Below are 18,557 nucleotides of genomic sequence, written 5' to 3'. Positions count from 1 at the left end.
AACACACTGAGCATATGTGTTTCTTGATTCCAGGCTGGACCAAGCCGATCATCACTCCCAACGTTCCTCACCTGGTGATTCTGAAGGGCGGACAACTGGAGCTGCGCTGTAATGATGACACAGAGGCGGGTGCAGGCAAAGTGCGGTGGCAGCGAGAGAAGGGCAAGAGGATTGATGGAGACAGGGAGGAGGATGGGGCCACCATCATCGTCGTCGCTTCCACCCAGCCACAACACATGGGCCGCTACACCTGTGTAAACACTCGAACAGGAGAGAAGAGTTCCATCTACATTTATGTGAAAGGTATGTGTAAATTTGCACAACACTTTTTTCAAGTTACCTTGAAATACACAGTATGGACAAAAGTATATATATTAAGTAATTAATTGACTAGAGCGTGAGAGGGGTCAGGATGTTGGATGGGGGGTGGGGGGGGGCTTTACACTGGTGCCTGGCATAGTGCCAATGGGTTCATGTTCATGTGCTCCATGTGTTCATGTGTCCTATTCTATTGGTAATACTTCTCAACAGGGACTAAACAAGTTGTGTGTGTCAGCAGTGGGTGCAAAGTAAACATATCTGAAAGCATTCATTACAAGGGGTGTCCACAAACATTTGGATACATAGTGTAGGTGACTGAGTTTGTGTTTCTTAGTGTCCTATTTCCCACACTAAGCTCCTGGAACAAGATTAAATGTTGAATAGGTCCCTAAAGCTAGTATGAACAGTTAGCTGTTGATCAAAGGTTTAGACGTCACCCTAGAGTAGGCCTTCGTTTACACTGTGTTTGATTTGAGTCTGTGTTACTGTTTAGTTTGGTTCATGAAGGACATATGCAAATAATGTGGTTATGAACGGCTTCTCACACTTCTTTCTGTAGTCATAAAGTGTAAAGAGCACCAGATGTGCCCTCTCTATGTCTGATTAGCTGCCTTGTCAGACATGATCATTAATTTCAATACCAGAATTGTGAAAGGTCAAAATTGGGAGAAATGAAATCTTGAGTGACCTGATTGTTTGTACATTTCCATAACTGCTGATCTCCTGATTCTTAGTTTCTAGAGTTTACTCATCCGGTGCAGTCAATGGAGAATGACCTGGCTGGTTTAAACTGACATAAATGCTATAATAGCTCAGATAACCACTTGTGGTGAGCAGGAAAACCTCTCAGAATGTACAACACGTTCAGCCGTGAGGCAGATAGATTATAGCAGCAGAATACAATGTCGGGCTTTGCTTCTGTCTGCCAAGAACAGCTAGCTGAGGCTGCAATGAGCACAGGCTTCTCTAAAACTGAACAGTTGAATCTCAATTTCTGCTGAGGCTCATAGATGATAGAGTTACTATTTTTTTTATACATTTGTTAGATTGTTTATATGTTAATTTATTAAGGATATGATTGAATGTTACATATCTGTGAGTGGAAAAAGTATGTGAATAATTAGAATAAGCAAATACCTTTAAGGTGTCAGGTGTTCTTCATCAATGAGCTGACAATCAGGTGTAAGTGGATGCCCTGCATAAAAAAACCTTATGCCATCTGTGAAACACGGTGGTGGTAGCAACATGGTTTAGACTTATTTTGCATTTGGGCCAAAACGGCTTGCCATCATTGATGGAACAATGAATTCTGAATTCTGAAAAATGTCAGAATACCTGTCCGTGAGATCTCAAGAGAACATGGGTCATGCAGCAAGACAATGACCCTAAGCACACAAGTTGTTCTATCAAACAATGGTTAAATAAGTTATAATTTAATGTGTTTTGAAAGGTCCTGACTTGAATCCAATAGAAATGTTGTGTAAGGACTTGAAGCAAGCAGTTTATAGGAGAAAGCCCACCAACATAACAGAGTTGAATTTGTTTTGTACAGAGGAATGGGCTAACATTCCTCCAAGTCCTCTAGGACTAATCAACATGTACCGAAAATGTTGCAGTTACTGCTGCAAAAAGGATCACACCAAATACTGAAAGCAAAGGTTTACTTTCTGCCACTCACAGATATGTTATATTGGATAATTTTCCTTAATACGTTAATGACTGATGTCTAATATTGTTAGATTTGGTTCTCCTTATTTACCTTATCGACTAAATCTGACAAAGTTTTATATATTTATGCAGAAACATAGAAAAGTCTTTCATTGCCCAAATAATATCTAGTCAGTTTTAGTACTATGGTGGTCCCTTTTGACCAATGTGCAGTCAACAGAATGGCTTAGGGTCAATCTGTGTCTTGGCAACTGGCACTCCATTCTTTACATGTCCCATCTTGTCTTTCTGCATCTCTGACCTTTCCCTGCACCCATCTTCCACTCCACTATCAACCTCTTCTCCCCTCGTATCCTCACCTGCAGATCTGGAGAATGCGTTTGTTCGCTCCATGGTAAATGGCTTGCTAGTGAAAGAGGGTATGGACTGCACCCTGCCATGTCTGGTGACGGATCCGGCCGTGACTGGGCTGTCCCTGATCACCTGCTCTGGTGACCCTCTACCTTCCGGCCTTTTCTACAGCACTGATTCACATAAGGGCATCACCATCCACAACATCTCCAAGACTTTTGAGGGATGTTATGTTTGTGCTGGCAACATGGGTGGGGTGATTGTGACGTCGAGCGAGTACACCGTGGACGTACGACTAGGTTTGTGAAATAGGTTTTGTGAAACACGACTGCAGAGTGGTTACCCAAATAGTGCACTGTAAAGAACACACGTTTGGACGTCTTGCACAGTCTTTGAAGCCTCTAATGCCTCTGAGACGTTACATTAATCACTTAATTCAGGTTGCTGTGTGTGAGTGTTAGATGATATTGGAGTGGTATGTTAAATTATATAAACCTTTGCCATTAATCAATTATTAATTACATTTACTCATAACACTTTAATCTTAATGTGGATGTGTGTTTATGTGGGTAGTTCCAGACGCAGTGCCAGTAATCCGCCTGTCCAGATCAGAGAATGTGATATTGATCCAGGATCAAGAGTTTAAGGTGATGTGCAGCACCACTAATGTCAACCACGACTTCCACGTTTCCTGGGGCTTCCCTCCAAAAGTGGTGAGAGACACACGCTCACAATACACGTGAATGAGATGCACCCACACATACACTTTAAATGTACAAGCAGTTTATCTTAGACACCTTTAACATGATGGTGCACCTGCTAGGTGTAGTTAGAGACTGCAGTTCATGTTTTTTGTGGACATAAGTATTGGGACACACCTCTTATCATCGAATTCAAGTGTTTCATTTAGTCCCATTGCCAAATATCAAATCAAGCATCTAGCCCTGCAGTCTGCCTTTACAAACATTTGTGAAGGATTGGGTGGTTCTAAAAAGCTCACTGAATTCCAGCGTGGTAGCCTCCTATATGCGCCACGATCAGCAGTGAGCGGATTTCGTGAAAGTAGAAGCGTTTAGGAACAACAGCAACTTAAGCCACCATAATTATAGACTGTCGTCCATCTGTTTCTCTACATGCTTTGTTAACCTACTTTCACCCTGTTCTTCAATGAGCCAGGACCCACAGGACCACCACAGAGCAAGTATTATTTGGGTGGTGTGTTATTCTTAGAGGTGCAGTGACACTGACATGGTGGTGGTGGTGTGTAAGTGTGTGTTGCACTGGCATGATTGGATCAGATACAGCAGTGCTGCTGGAGCTTTTAAACACCTCAGTGTCACTGCTGGACCAGAAATATCCAGTGGTGGTCCTATGGGGTCCCGACCATTGAAAAACAGGGTGAAATGAGGCTAACAAAGTATGCAGAGAAACAGATGGACTACAGTCTGCTCCTGTATGGTAAGTGGAGCTGATATATGTGCTGCATTTATTCCAACTACTGTATTTAAATGAGTGAAAGGGCACAATGTCTTTATAATGGCTTATCTAAGTTATGATTGCTATGTTTGATGGTTCAGATGGCACTGGAGACTCACAATTCCAACATCTTGACTGGTTCCCGTGGTTACACGCGCACAGCGATATTGTCGATTGACGCTGTGGAGCCAGCTGATTCAGGGGTCTATTATTGCCAAGCCCAGAATGAGAGGGGAGTCTCAACGGCTGCTGTTCACCTTAGTGTGTATGGTAAGAGACAGCAGTCTAGAAGTAAATCAATACAGTGCTTTCTCCTACTACATACAAGCCGCTCAGTTAAGGCCATAATTTATGCGTATTTCAGAGCGAGGCTTCATTAACATAACAGAAGGAGAGGATAAGACTGTGGAGGTGAGAGAGGGAGAGAGTCTTACGCTGCAAGTGGAAATGACCTCCTACCCCAAACCCAGCGCTGTCTACTGGAGCTATAACAACCAACAGCTAAAAAACACATCAGAGCGCGTCATCACACTTCACAACAATCAGTACAGGTAACGTTCACATTAAGCCCATTTTAAATTCTCTGTATTTCTGCATTTGCATATATTAATAATAAAGCCCTTTAGCCATTCTGAAGTTATAAGGAGTGCTTCAGCTCTGAATGCTTTTTCAAATGAGCAAAATACCCTGCCAAGCTTTAGTTGGTTTTGGTTGGTCTAAGCTGGTCTTTGTTGGTCAAGCTTGGTCCACCATGACCACCATGGCCAAAGTCACTAATCTGCTTGTCGAGCCTGGTCAAGCTGGTTGACCAGCTTTAGATATGCTGGTAATGCTGGTCGACAAGCATGACCAAGCTCGACAAGCAGATTAGTGACACTGGCCATGGTGGTTAATTAGCTTGGTCATGCGGTGAACCTGGTCATACTGGTGATCTAGCTTGGTAAGGTTGATCAGCTTTAAAACTCAAGCATACCCTATGCCGTCAAGCTAGCTGGTTAACCAGCTCTCGACCAGCATAGTATATGTTGCATTTCATTTTGGTCAGGTTAAGTCAAGCTGGGCACCCAGCATCTTTATACTGGTCAATCAGCTTAGTCATGTTGGCCATGCTGGTAGATTTGCTTGGTCATGCTGGTCAACCAGCTTGACAATGCTGGCTGTTTTTTTTTTCAGCAGGGCAGACAAAACCAAAAAGGGCCTGAAAACAGCCTGGTCATTTAAAAGAATGACGAGAGGCTGAAAAATAGTCATGTAATTTTTTATTTATTTATTTATAAAATGTATATAAAATAAACTCACACAGATATATATGGTAGATAGGGGCCTTTTACAGCACACAACTTTAAAATGCAAGTAAAAAGATTTAAAAAGAAAATTTAATAAATAATAATAAAAATAAATTAATACAGTAATAGAATGATAACTATAATTACTATGATTACCAATTATAGCAGTAGAAAGCTGCTTCACCGGTCTTTCCGTACTTCATCCTTGGAACACTGAGTGAAATTAGTAACACTGTAAAACGTGGAACAGAGCAGAAGTTGAGTTGTGGTATTGGCAGAGAGAAGTTCTTGTATTGCACAGGTCTGTACACATTTCCTTATGTTAATGTTATCTGAATGCTTGCAGGTACATCAGTGAGCTGAAGCTGGTTCGTGTTCATGGCTCAGAGGGAGGGATCTACACCTTTTCAGCCAATCACAGTTACACATCAGTCAATCAGTCATTCTTCGTCCATGTAATCTGTGAGTTGAAGGGTGACTAACAGCCTCTATGGGTTTTCTTGTCTTTCTTGGAGGAGAGAGCTAACAGACAGTTCTGTTATGTCAGCTAACAGACGCCCACACTGGTTAGCATCGCTCAAAGGAGGGGGGGCGGGGGGTGGCACATCCAACTCATCCAGAGAGTAAGACCACTTGAATCTCTGGGACTCCCAGCCATGAATGGCTGATGGAATCAAAAGAGATTGAACTGATGATCTCTCAGTGATAGGACAACGAGTAGATGCCTACACCTTAGAATGTACATACAGTACATGTCCAAATGTTTGTGGACACTCTTTCTAACAGGAGTGGACACCGCTTATAGTAGCATTCAGGTGCACCCATCGCTGACACGTATGCAAATGCACTCACACAGTTTGTCTAGTCCCTGTAGAGGAGTACTGCAGAGGGACTCTCTAGAGCAAGTTAGCATGAACCTGTTGGCACCATGCCTAATAGCAGATAAGGGCTAGAGGGGTATAAAGCATTGAGCTGTGGAGCAGTGGAACTGTGTACTTTTGGGATGAGTTGGGGAGTTGAAAATGAGGCAGGTAGCGATCATCCAACATCCTGACCTCACTAACGCTCCTCACAGCAAAGCTCCAAAATCTAGTAGAAAGTTTTCCCTGGACAGTAGAGACAATTACTCCAGCAAAAGCCGGATACATTCTTTTTAATACATTTAATTTCAGAAAAAAACTATGAATAAGCAGATGTCTCAATATTTGTTACTCCATTTAGTGTAATTCTCTTTTTCTCTCTCTCCCTTAGGTAAGCCTATGATTGTTTCTCAGGAAGGCCCTATTGATGGACAGGTTAGGTGCGTCGCATCAGGATATCCTGTCCCAAAAATCTCCTGGTACTACTGTGAAACTCCACACACACGGTATGATACGATACAAATAATAAACAGAAACATTACCAACCAATTCCAACAACCCCACAGCCTGCCCTGGACCTGATTTTCCATTACATTTCTTTTACATCTTACATGATTTTACGTCTTTAGTAGCAGAACTTTTGTTGCGTTCCAAAATATGTCAATTGTTGTAGTTGAACCCTCCCAATGTGAAGGCTGTATATGCGAGGCCTGCTTCACTGCCATAACTATTAAATATTAGACCTTATATTTAATAACTGAAGAAAGTAATGCATTCAAGTGTCTTGATGCAAATGTGTACATTATTTGCACATTATTAAAATATACTATATTATATAGGTGGCAGGGTACACAAAAGTCATGGTTTCAGTTCACACCACAGAGTATGGAGTTTAGTACAGCATGACGAAAGCAACAAAAACCCTCACATGCACAAGACTAGTCCTCTATTTTATTATTTTTCATGTTAGATACAGATCAACTTGAGCTTAATTTAGCATGGCATGGTGCTAAATTGCTATGGCTTGCAGCTTAATATACATAGATAGATGGATAGATTCAACTTTATCGTCATGGCTTAGTCAGAGCCTCTCCAAAAAATCAGTCAGGTCTTGTGGGGTGTTCCCAGTATGTAGTGGTCAGTACCTACCAAAAGTGGCTCAAGAAAGGACAACCGGTAAACCAGCGACAGGGCCATGGGCATCTATGGAGGCTGCACCTCACAACTTACAGGACTACTACTACTACTGCTGCTACCTCCTTCATGCCGGATATCGCAAGACTTGTTAAGTCCATGCCTCGAATGGTTAAATCTATTGTGGCAGGAGGAGGAGACTACTGTGGAGAGTAATCTGAGGAGAGTACGTTCCTCATAGATGAGCTTATTACTTATTTGATCTATAACTGAAATCTGTGAACAGAACTACTGCCCACCTCTGACTGCAGCACTGTTGACAGGTGAACTGTGTGATTATGAGGGTGGGATCAAAGCTAAAAGCCCAATATCCTCTCTCAGGTGCTCCCAGCTGCTTAACGCCACGCAGCAAGATGTGGACATTCCCATAGTGACTGTGTCAGCCTCGGCGTTTGGACGCACTGAGGTGGAAAGTCGCCTTAACATCAGCAAAGGAAAATACCACACCCTGGAGTGTGTGGCCACGACACAGGGGGAACAGGCATACACACTGTTCTCCATCAGTGGTGAGCCACACAGCACACAAACACACACACACACACACACACACACACACATACACTTCTACTTCAGTAAAATATGGTATTCTTGAGGGTGTTCTAACAAAATGCAGTATGCATCAGCGTACTGCGTAGTTATAGGAGCTTTTCTCATACATTTAGAAATAGCTACGAAAACTATATTCAACATTTAGAAAAATAAACAAGAGTAAAGTTACCCAATTTGCAAAAGGATATCCTTTTTTACAAAGCACACAGTTGTTTAGTGTTGTAGAACTGATGATATACTCAGAAAAGTGCACTGTGACATAATTTATCTCAATAATAATAAGCTATCGTCATATCGCCCACCCCTTATCGCCCACATCGTGCCCCAATAATCACGGAAAAACGCATAAACATGAACTCATTCACATCCAGACTTGCACTCAGATCCCTTTTACCCCCACACACACACATGCAGCGCTCATAGACAGATTTAGAGGGATTATTATTTTGTGCAGTGTGTGCACAGCGGGACTTCGTACTGATGTTAAGCTGCTCTCAAAGGGTTTAAAACACAGATGTCCACAAACAAGCACCATTCTCTGCAATGATTAATATCATATCCTATATCTGTCGCTGTCTGAAGTTATGTTATGTGTGTGTGTGTGTGTGTGTGTGTGTGTGTCCATGCAGAGCGGACAGTTCCTCATAAACTCTTCACCCCTCTGCTGACTGGAGTTGTATCAGCTTCCATATTGCTTACTCTGTTTCTGATTGTGCTCCTCTACAAGTACATGCAGGTAAATGTTTTTTATAATACAATGCTTTATATAATAACAGTACATACGCATTTTAATAACAACAACAATAAAGCCATTCAAAACAATCCATGTTATGTTTAACTGACTAATTTACTATAATGTCTGCTGATAAAATTGGCCCATATTCGTGATACACAGTTTTATTGGCAGATGACGCGGTTCAGGCTCACAGAGACAGGATCAGTACTGGATAACCCAACGTTAAGCTCCAACTGTATGACAGAAATGTGGACTGAACTGGTGAATCTGTGAACAAGACATCATCATGATTAGATGAATAAAAATATTAAAAAATGATTAATATCTAACTTTTTAAGTTTGTAAAATGTAATATTGTTCGGGTACTGCTAGCAAACCCATCATTCCATTCCTTGCTCCTTGAACTTAGGAATGACTTCAATTCCTTCAGTCAACTTAAACCACAGTTTTCCACATTACAGAATAGCAAGCTGTAGGAAAGTTAAGCGTTAAGCATGTAGGTATAACATAGTTGAAGAGGAGGATGACACTTTTTAGGCCATTCAACCTTTCTGTTGTTGCTAAAGCATCAGCAGCTAAGAACAAAGAAGAAATCTCTCCAGGAGGTTTTGTCTTGGCTTGCTCATTTGAGGCGCGACCCAGGTTTCTCTAAGGCTGCTTAGCGACAGCACGATTTGCAAAAAAGTTTTATGCAAATATATATGACTAGAGTTGACTTGATTTGTTACTGTGAATAGCCAAGGGGCTGTGGGGGCCATGGCAGAACCTTTATCTGCTGCCTCTTGAAGGAGAGGCCCTCCTCTTCTTATCTTCAGCTTTTGAACAGATGGTGTGATGTTGGCTTCCAGAATTTGCTGGTGTTTAAATCAATACATTCAACCATCTTCATTCAACTGATGATGTCCTTAAGAGTATCAGACAATGTATGTATGAAATATAGCCTTTCTTTCCTAACAATTATTCGTTTGCTGGTTCAGACCATGCCATCATCATATGATGAGTTGGGAGGAGACTGAAGAGAGGGGACAGAACTTGGAGAGCTTTGATCTGGAGTTTAGGTGGCTTTTGCTGTGCGGTTAGGAAGCCAATTCCCTGTCTGATAAGTGGAGCCAAGAAGGATAGCTGATATGATAAAAAGCGAAGTTACGGGGTGGTGGTGGGTTGCAAAGACTTTGTCTTGGAGACTTGAACAAGGTAGAGATTGAATATATAGGACGTTAGATTGGAAGGAGCAGCTTCAGGCATGCCTCTTCTCCCAATGTTTTGTTATTTCATAACTCCACTTGTCTGAGAGTCTCAGATGTCTTGGGTTGCTCAAACATTTGTATGGTGCTTCTCTTTTATTTTGCATGGCACTGAAATGCTGGGGTACAAAATGCTGGAAAAATATTCCAGTACAGAGCTCCAAGTGGCTCCGCAGTCTAATGCGCTACCATTATTGCCTGGGGGTCGCGAGTTCGAATTCCGAGCCATGTCGCTTTGCCATCAGTTGGCCGTGCTCTTATTGCCCTCATCACTTTTAAAATTATGTTGGCTGGCACAGGCGTCTGTTGAGGTGGAGTTAGAAAAGAGGCGGTGGCTGGCTTTGCATGTATTACAAATTTGGTCTTGGTGTCGGGAGCATTGCTAGTGCTAGGGGGAGTTAAGAATGACTGGGTCAATTGGCAGCACCAAATTGTGAGAAAAAGGGGGAAAAAAATAATTAAACAAATCAAATTAAGAAAATACTAAACAAACACAAAATATTTAAGTAAATGAAACATTAACAAATGAAAATATTGAAAATGCTAATAATTATACTACTACTGCTAATAATAATAATAATAATAATAATAGTCTAAACGTGTTAAATACAGTCCAGTTTTGATAAGAAAAATACAATATTCTAAGACAGTAATGTAAAGCTGAAGATATTTACAGCTAAAATGGCAAAACAAGATACTAATCTAAGGACACAGCAGTGGCTGACCCTGTACATGTGAATGTTTAATGATTGGTATCAGAAGCCGCCTGTAGAATATCAGTCATTAACCAGTTCTTTCCACATTGTAGGAGGTGTGGTGAGAGGGAAAACAACAGAGAATCTGTTCTGCACTGAGTTCTAATTTGTTTTTCTTCCGTTCTGCCTGATGTTTGTTTAACCACAGAAACCTAAGTATGAGATCCACTGGAAGGTGATAGACAGCATCCATGGAAACAACTACACATATATAGACCCCACCCAGCTGCCTTATGACCCCAAGTGGGAGTTCCCAAGAGAGAGACTGCGCTTTGGTAAGCAGTAGCTTAAATATTTCTATGGAATCTCAATTGCAGACACATGATTTTATACATTTAATAGGATGTTGGTGCTGGAACCTTTTTTTAAAGATAAAATATATTTTAGTTTATAGTGTTGACTTTTTTATATAAATATGTATGAAGAAAGTAGGAAAGTTAGAATGCTGACTTGATATATGTGAACTCCAGACTGTGTATGGATTTGTTCGGTTCCACCAGCAGCTCTGCTTATTTACATTAATGAAGGCCTGATTAGGTAAACTAGTTGTTGGATGGTAGGGGACACATTTTGAAGCAGTTGAACTGCTTGCAATGGGAGCTAGTAAGACTGAAGTCTCCAGACCACAGGGTTAGTTTAACACACTGTTACAGCTGAGATACCCAAAGTAAACAATGAGAGACGTGTTTATCAGAAACATATGCTATATGAATAAAAGTATTGGGACACTTGCTCTTTCATTACTTTTTTCCAAATTTAAATGTATTAAAAGAGTTTATCCTGCTTTTGTTAAAGTAACTGTCCAGGGAAAGTTTCCTACCTCATCCCCAACTCCCAAGCACCATCATTCCATAGAACACAGTTCCACTGCTCCACCGCTCAATGCTGGGGGGCTCTGTACCACTGTAGCCCTCTATACACCTGGAATTAGGCATGGTGGCTATAGGTTAATGTTTTATATGCCATTCTATGGGCAATATTTCTCTGCAGGGACTAGACAAGTGTGTGCATTCATTAGAAGAGGTGTCCACAAACATTTAATGTACTATAGATGTGATCAGGTTACTGTTGCTGATGTTTGCTGTTCTACTATACATGTGCCAATGTTTGCAATAGTCTCTGACCTTATGGCTATATTTATTTGGATCTATGTAGACTGGAAAGCTACTGGTATTTATTTCAACTTGGCAGATTTTTAGCAAGTGTTACAACTAGTCCCTCAGTCTGTTATAGTTAACACTGCTTACTCCTTAGGGGCTTATGTCAGTTGCAACACTTGCTATAGTCACTTGCAGCTAAACTGTTAATAAACGGTGTTAGTAGTCTTTTTCTGTTTGTATTTGAGCGTGTGTGTTTTTTGTGCAGGTAAAATCCTTGGCTCTGGAGCATTCGGTAAAGTGGTGGCCGCTACTGCATACGGTCTGTGCTCACCTGATACAGTCACGACTGTTGCGGTTAAGATGCTTAAGCGTGAGTACCTATGTTTGTGAGTGTGTGTGTGCTTCTGTAGTGAATGTGGACAAAGAGCCCATTTTGAGTCTAGAGCTAATTTGATTAAATGCCTCCAATGTCTCTTTACTGATTGTCCCTTGTGGTTTGTGTGTGTGTGTGTGTGGGCACAGCGAGCGCTCACTCCACTGAAAAAGAGGCTCTGATGTCTGAGCTGAAGGTTCTCAGTTACCTTGGCAACCACATGAACATTGTCAACTTGCTTGGTGCCTGTACGGTCAGAGGTAAGAGGTCAGCGGGGTCAGAGTTGAATCTCAGTCCAGGTCTTTAAATCGGGTAATTTAGAAAGGACTGATGCGAGAGCCTGAGTGTATTCTACAGATCAGAGGCTGCATTACTTCCTCGTCTCTAAGGTACGCTCAGGTTAACACAGCACTAAAGAAAAACACACCAGTGGAGAATACTTCAGTAATTCTGGTAGCAAAGCACCTTTCTTTGCAGCCATTTTATGTGAATGATGCTCTTCTATTTTTGTCGGCTACCTCGCACGACAGTTTTGAGTAGTCTGGGCTGGTGTGTATGCCTTTTTGAACGGATGCCTGATTTCTGCGTAGCAATGGAGGTTTAATTGATTTTTTTCTCATTGGAAGGAATGGGATGGGAAAAGTTTGGCCACCCATCTTATGTCGCAATGATACCAATACACCCAGCAAACACCTGAGATACTATAGCATCCCCATAGCAGCTCCCTGAAACACCTTAAAAACCACCTGTAATACCAAGGCCACATCCACTTGGCAACACCATAGCATCCTCCTGAAATACCCTAGCAAAACCATAGCAACAACCACCCAGCAAACACTTATTAGTAATACCATAGAGCCTACCTGGGATACCATAGCATCCACCATATGACACCACATTAACCCAAGTAGCAACGCCCTGGGATAGCATAGCTCCCACCAACACAGTCGCAACCCACTGGCTGTTTAACTTAAGAAGGTGGTTTTGCAGCAGAACACCATATTTTTTGTCTAAATTTTAACGTAGTGTAATGCTGTTACCTATTCTGAGCATTTCTCTAACAGTCTTCTCTACAAACAGGTCCTACACTGGTCATCACAGAGTACTGCTGCTATGGTGACCTGCTGAACTTCCTGAGAAGAAAGAGAGATGCGTTCTTCAGCTCTAAAACAGGGGACGGATACTACAAAAACCTTCTCAGCCAAACACAGCCTTCCAGGTAAGAGACATTAAGAGAGCATTAAGCGCATATTTAACATTTGACTCTTTACAGACAGCATTAATAAATCGGTAATGTGGAGCCAAATCCTACCTCCAGGACCATTGTGCAAGACTACACAACACTACATAAAGTGCAATGTGCAAACATTTGTGCTAATGCAGAAACAGAGATGATGATGATGACTATAAATAACTTTCTGTAGAAATGTTTTGAATATTATCATAATATTAATAGTATTGTACTGAGGAAATAAACTCTTACTGCCCAGATAAGGAGTTTTTTTATTTCTAATTTTCACAGGTGACTAGTACAGTACTACTAGCATATAGTACTACTTTGCATGTATGTATACATGTATTCTCACTTTTACAAAAACATGTATTTGAAGGATAGGCTAGTGAATGTTATATATGTTATATATACAGGGCTGTTTTTCTTGCCACACATGTGTAACTGTGTTCTCTGGAATGATGGTGCTCCATCCAGTAACATCTTGGGAAGAGTTGGGGAGTTGGGGATGAGGTGGGTTAGTGATCTTTCAACAACCTGGCCTCACTAATGCTGTTGTCGCTGAATGCAGTCAAATCCTGACAGCAATGCTCCATAATTTAGTAGAAAGCTTTTTCTAGACTGTAGAGACCCCACTAAATGGAACTGTTTTGTAAAACTATTGATTTCAGAAGAAACCATGAATAAGCAGGTGTCTCAATACTTTTGTCCATTCGAAGTGTATAATTTTTTAAAACCATTTGATTTCAAATCTAATGTAAATTCCATTTGTGTATGTGTGTGTCTGTATTAGGGAAGGCACAGATAATGGCTACATGCCTATGAGGTCCTACCAGAAGAGATCTAATCAGACAGGTAAGGCCAGATCCATTCCTGCAGAGTTCTCCAGAGCAGGGGTCATCAATTCCAGTTCTGGAGGGCCAGTGTGCAGCACAGTTAGATGATTTCCTGCTCAAACACTCCTACTAAACCTGGTAACTAACTGATGAATTGAGTCCAGAATTTTAACTCTCTCTTTCTTTTTGTCCCTTCTCTCTCCCCCCAGAATGGAGCGATGATAAGGATGACTTGTCTCTTGATACAGAGGATCTGCTCAGTTTCTCCTATCAAGTGGCCAAAGGCATGGATTTCCTCACTTCCAAAAATGTACGTTTATGTCCATATTAAAGCCATGCTCTTACTAGGAAACCACAGTGGGCATCAGCTTGTAAAATAGGTGTGACCAAGGCTAAAAATCAGTCACACTTCAGTGTGATGCAGTTAGCGAGCTCCAGCCAAAAGGAATGAAAATTTAAAAGCAAGGTTTGATGTGTTGATTCCTCTGAGACAAAAATAATTCTAATTAGACAATTTTCTGTTTTGAATTTCGCAAATGTCAACAACTAATGAACTAAATTAATGAAACAAAATTACATATGCATTTTTAATCCTCAGAAATCAGTAAGCCTGCTCTGAATACCTTATTTAAAGGCCTAGAAGGCTGTGAGGTTTCCCTGGTAATGTCCACAGTGATTTTTGTTAACGTTATAGCAATACTATGTAGCATTTCTAATTTGAAATAACAGCTTCAAAATCATTTTGCCATATTTGTGTACCACCTCAGTCCACATGCTTCTTTCATTTTCAGTGACAGTTCTGTATTGCTCGGCTTGTCCAGAAATGCATGTGTAAAACGCATCCCTTACACCTCCTGGCTGTAGGGGGAACCCAGGAGCAAGAAATACCAATTCTCCATAATGCTGCTTTAATGTGTCACAGGTCTGATGTGTGCTGAGTGTTGTTCTTGGCTCAAGTTATCTTGGCTTCTGGTGAATTTGATATTTGATGCTGTTGGTTATAACTCAGGTGGCGTTACTGATTTGCATGGCAGTCGTTTCACGTTAACCAGTGCTTCCAACTTTTACAGTTTATCTGGAGTGAGATTCAAGTCGGTCCAGCCCCAAATGGGTTGAGTGGGTGTGGGGGATTCGTAGTAGCGTTTATCTATCATGCAGTTGGCTGGCCAGAAAGGATGTGTGTGTGTGTGTGAGGGGGGGTGTCTCCTTAACTTCTTCACAATGATGGCTACCTCTTCGGTTGTTATATGTGTTTGTCAAAAACTGGCATGACAGGGTCATTAACCTAATGATACAACAGTTTCACTTGATAGATTCCTAAATGTGAACTTGTGTGTGTTTGTTTTTGTATGTGTGTCTAGTGTATCCACAGAGATCTGGCTGCAAGAAATGTTTTGCTGACTCATGGTCGGGTTGCCAAGATTTGCGATTTCGGTCTGGCTCGTGACATCACCAAAGACTCCAGCTATGTTTTGAGGGGAAATGTGAGTGGAAGTCTGCAGAATTCTACTCTTGTCTTATCCTTGCCACATAAGAGATCATTTCTAGGGATCAGTTGGATTATAGTTTATTGTATCATATGTTATCACTGACCTGCAAAAACCTTGTATTTCAATTTTGCATATAATGTGAATCTGGCAATGGTACTTTACACTGTTGATTTGTGGTGAATGTACCAATAGAAATACTCCAAAAAGTCATTTTACATTGACTTCCATTGAAAGCATTGAAAGGTTTTATACAGCAGAAAGTATTTGCACAAGATGATTTTTTTTCCTTTAAATTTTAGCCAATATCCACCCATTTTGTTCCCAATTTGGACTGCCAATTACCCAACCCATACGTAATCTTCTCCCCCATGGCACACGATGCCCCAGGCATTTTTTTGAACTGCCGGCGATGCAGCATCACCGGGCAACCAATGTGCCGCATACCCGGCCAGCGATGACCAGAACCGCCACAAAGCGATGTGGGGTGAGAGCACAATCTACCCACGGCTGCTGGTGGCTAGCAGCATGACCAGGATTCGAACCAGCAACCCTCTGATCATAGATCATAGACAGATCCTTAGTCCGCTGGCCCCCTTAAGCATTTTTTTCATTTAAGCATTTTACAGAAATTCATTTTCATGGACAGTTTATAAACGATTTAGCCAAAAAAAAAAGAGTACAAAAGTTCATTTTGATGGACTGGCTGGAGGGAGCTGATAAGTCTGTAACTATTAACCTAAGTGTTGGTAAAATGTACATGTACTTTTATAATCTGGCAGCCCAGTGTGTGTGTGTGCAGTGTTTTCACCTCTTAAGCATTGGAATGTGCTCCGCTACCTCACTTCATATTACAGGTTTCTGTTAATGAGATCGACTTCTCATTATGTTTGCTGTCCAGGCACGTCTCCCTGTGAAATGGATGTCACCAGAGAGTCTGTTTTCATGTGTGTACACGTTTGAAAGTGACGTCTGGTCCTATGGCATCTTGCTGTGGGAAATTTTCTCCCTGGGTAAGTACAGCACTGCTAAATGACTTGCACTGAGGGTGAATAAATCAAGCATAGTATCGTAGGAAGAGATGCTCTCAAAACTAAACACATCATTATTCCACACTACTCACAGGTAACAGCCCGTATCCTGGAGTGCCAGTCGGTTCCATGTTCTACAAGATGATACAAGATGGATACAGGATGAGCGAGCCGGAATTTGCTCCAAGTGAAATGTGAGGGACAGGCATGTGTGTGACTTTAGCTTAGTTTTAAAGGCAGTGTACACGATTCTGGAGAACTACTGTTGATATTTGAACTCGACAGCAAAACAAAAACACCCCTCTCCCTTCAGTGCTCCTTCAGAAGCTCCACCCCTCCAACAACCCAAAACCCAACGGAGTAAAAATTATCGTGAGTCAGCACACCATGTGCCGGACTCGTCCGGCATCACTACCGCGGGTTTCAGTGCGGGTCGCCTTCCTCCAACAACATCACAACCGCCTCGCTAGCACGCAAGCTGCTATTACCTAGCTACTGTTACCTTGCTAATGTTACCTAGCAAAGCATTTTAAATTATGCATAAATCTACATAACCCCACTGTGCTAGCATCTAGCTAAAATCCTGTTTGGATCTTCGTGGCCATAAAACCCTTGGCAAATGTTGTACGATCAAATACCATGATATAATGTTAGAGAGAGCAAGGTCATGGCACGTAATTAGCTTTAGCTAGGTTAGCGCTAGCAAACTGTCACTACAGATGCTGCTGACAAAATGATATTGACCTGTTTCAGAAACAGCAAAATCAAGCAGGTTGTCCAGAAACCTCACCAGTGTTTACACGTATCTCCTCTCCCTGCCTGATCTAAGAACTTTCAGCTTTTGTTTGTCGGATCTTTTCCTTTTCGGCTGTTTATCAGCTTTCTCTCCTTTAAAGTGTGTAGAGTTCAACACATACACCTGCTCATCCCCTTCCCTGTCCACAAACGTCCCCTATTGGTTGTATGCTGTGTCTCGACCCGATCCATACAAAATTCTGCGTAAAGTTTATTATCTCATCACAATAGTGGATGTAACGAAACAACCGGTTCTTGTAGTTTAAATGTTGGATATGAGGGAAGGCCAAATCATTATGGTCAGATCACTGGTCAGTGCTTTCAGTCAGCAGTGATGAGCACCATTAACTGACAAGGGTCCGAGTAGGGACAAACCACAGGGTGTTGGGCAAGGCTCAAGGCTCAGCGATTCAAAACAGCAAGGAGGGTGCATAGTTTACCATGCTCTGTTGCTAAGCTGCAGACGTGTCAGAGCACCCATGCTAACTCCTGTCCACCATCAAAAGTGCATACAGTGGATGGGCAGTACAACTGGATCTCGGGGTGACAGAGGAAGGTTGTCTTGTCTGATGAATCCTGTTCTCTAACATCTTGGTGCCAGATACCATGGATACCATCTTCATAGGTCTTAGAAACATAGAAACATGTGGGGGTCCGACAGTGTTTTGGCTAATCGGTGCATAGTGTATAGAGTGTAACTCTCATTTATGTATGTGTGTGTCTGTGGTTGCTCATTACTAGCTATGAGGTAATGCGATGGTGCTGGAGTGCTGACCCTCTGAAGAGACCAACCTTTAAGAAGCTTGTGGAGAGAACAGAAATGCTGCTGTCAGAAACCACCAAACATGTAAGTGTTGCATACTGAACAGTTCAGAGAGCTGAACTATTAAACCCCTTCTGAACATTACTTGTATTATTCAGTTATTAACCCCTTTTTAAACCATTGTTATTTTTTATATTTAGCATATCATGCAGAGTACCCCTGGGTTCTGTTTTAGGGCCTATGAAACTGATAGGAATTGTATAATGTAGTAGTTATAAAAAGTGAAGAAGTAGGTGATGTAGAAATAGACCTCATATCACTTTCCTAAACAGTTGTGCTTATAAAATCCTTTTCAGCATGTGGAATAGCATCACAAGACTAAATGCATAAATGATTTCACCGTAAAATAAAAGCAAAAAGCCACAAGAGGCCACATGTCCTAAGCCAGCTAACAATAAGCAGATTTATAAAGCAATTACTGGTTTATGAGTCTGATCCACT

At 41.5% G+C, this 18,557-nt stretch overlaps 1 protein-coding gene across 1 annotated transcript in view; it reads left to right on the top strand.

Moving 5' to 3' along the window:
* The window catches only part of kitb (KIT proto-oncogene, receptor tyrosine kinase b), a 34,106-nt gene that overhangs the window by 11,387 nt on the left and 4,162 nt on the right, over positions 1-18,557 (top strand). The window contains exons 2-20 of the mRNA XM_072669754.1: positions 34-303; positions 2,355-2,639; positions 2,914-3,053; positions 3,918-4,086; positions 4,181-4,367; positions 5,449-5,564; positions 6,354-6,468; positions 7,478-7,662; positions 8,335-8,441; positions 10,589-10,715; positions 11,806-11,910; positions 12,063-12,173; positions 12,994-13,132; positions 13,938-13,999; positions 14,190-14,290; positions 15,342-15,464; positions 16,369-16,480; positions 16,593-16,692; positions 18,035-18,140. Of these exons, the coding sequence (XP_072525855.1) occupies positions 34-303; positions 2,355-2,639; positions 2,914-3,053; positions 3,918-4,086; positions 4,181-4,367; positions 5,449-5,564; positions 6,354-6,468; positions 7,478-7,662; positions 8,335-8,441; positions 10,589-10,715; positions 11,806-11,910; positions 12,063-12,173; positions 12,994-13,132; positions 13,938-13,999; positions 14,190-14,290; positions 15,342-15,464; positions 16,369-16,480; positions 16,593-16,692; positions 18,035-18,140 (2,660 nt within the window). The remainder of the gene's footprint in view (positions 1-33; positions 304-2,354; positions 2,640-2,913; positions 3,054-3,917; positions 4,087-4,180; positions 4,368-5,448; positions 5,565-6,353; positions 6,469-7,477; positions 7,663-8,334; positions 8,442-10,588; positions 10,716-11,805; positions 11,911-12,062; positions 12,174-12,993; positions 13,133-13,937; positions 14,000-14,189; positions 14,291-15,341; positions 15,465-16,368; positions 16,481-16,592; positions 16,693-18,034; positions 18,141-18,557) is intronic.

This window comes from Salminus brasiliensis, chromosome 24 (assembly GCF_030463535.1).
Source record: "Salminus brasiliensis chromosome 24, fSalBra1.hap2, whole genome shotgun sequence".
NCBI classification, from domain to species: Eukaryota; Metazoa; Chordata; class Actinopteri; order Characiformes; family Bryconidae; genus Salminus; species Salminus brasiliensis.
Note: the sequence above shows the minus strand (reverse complement) of the source record. Positions and strands in the feature narration are given on the sequence as shown.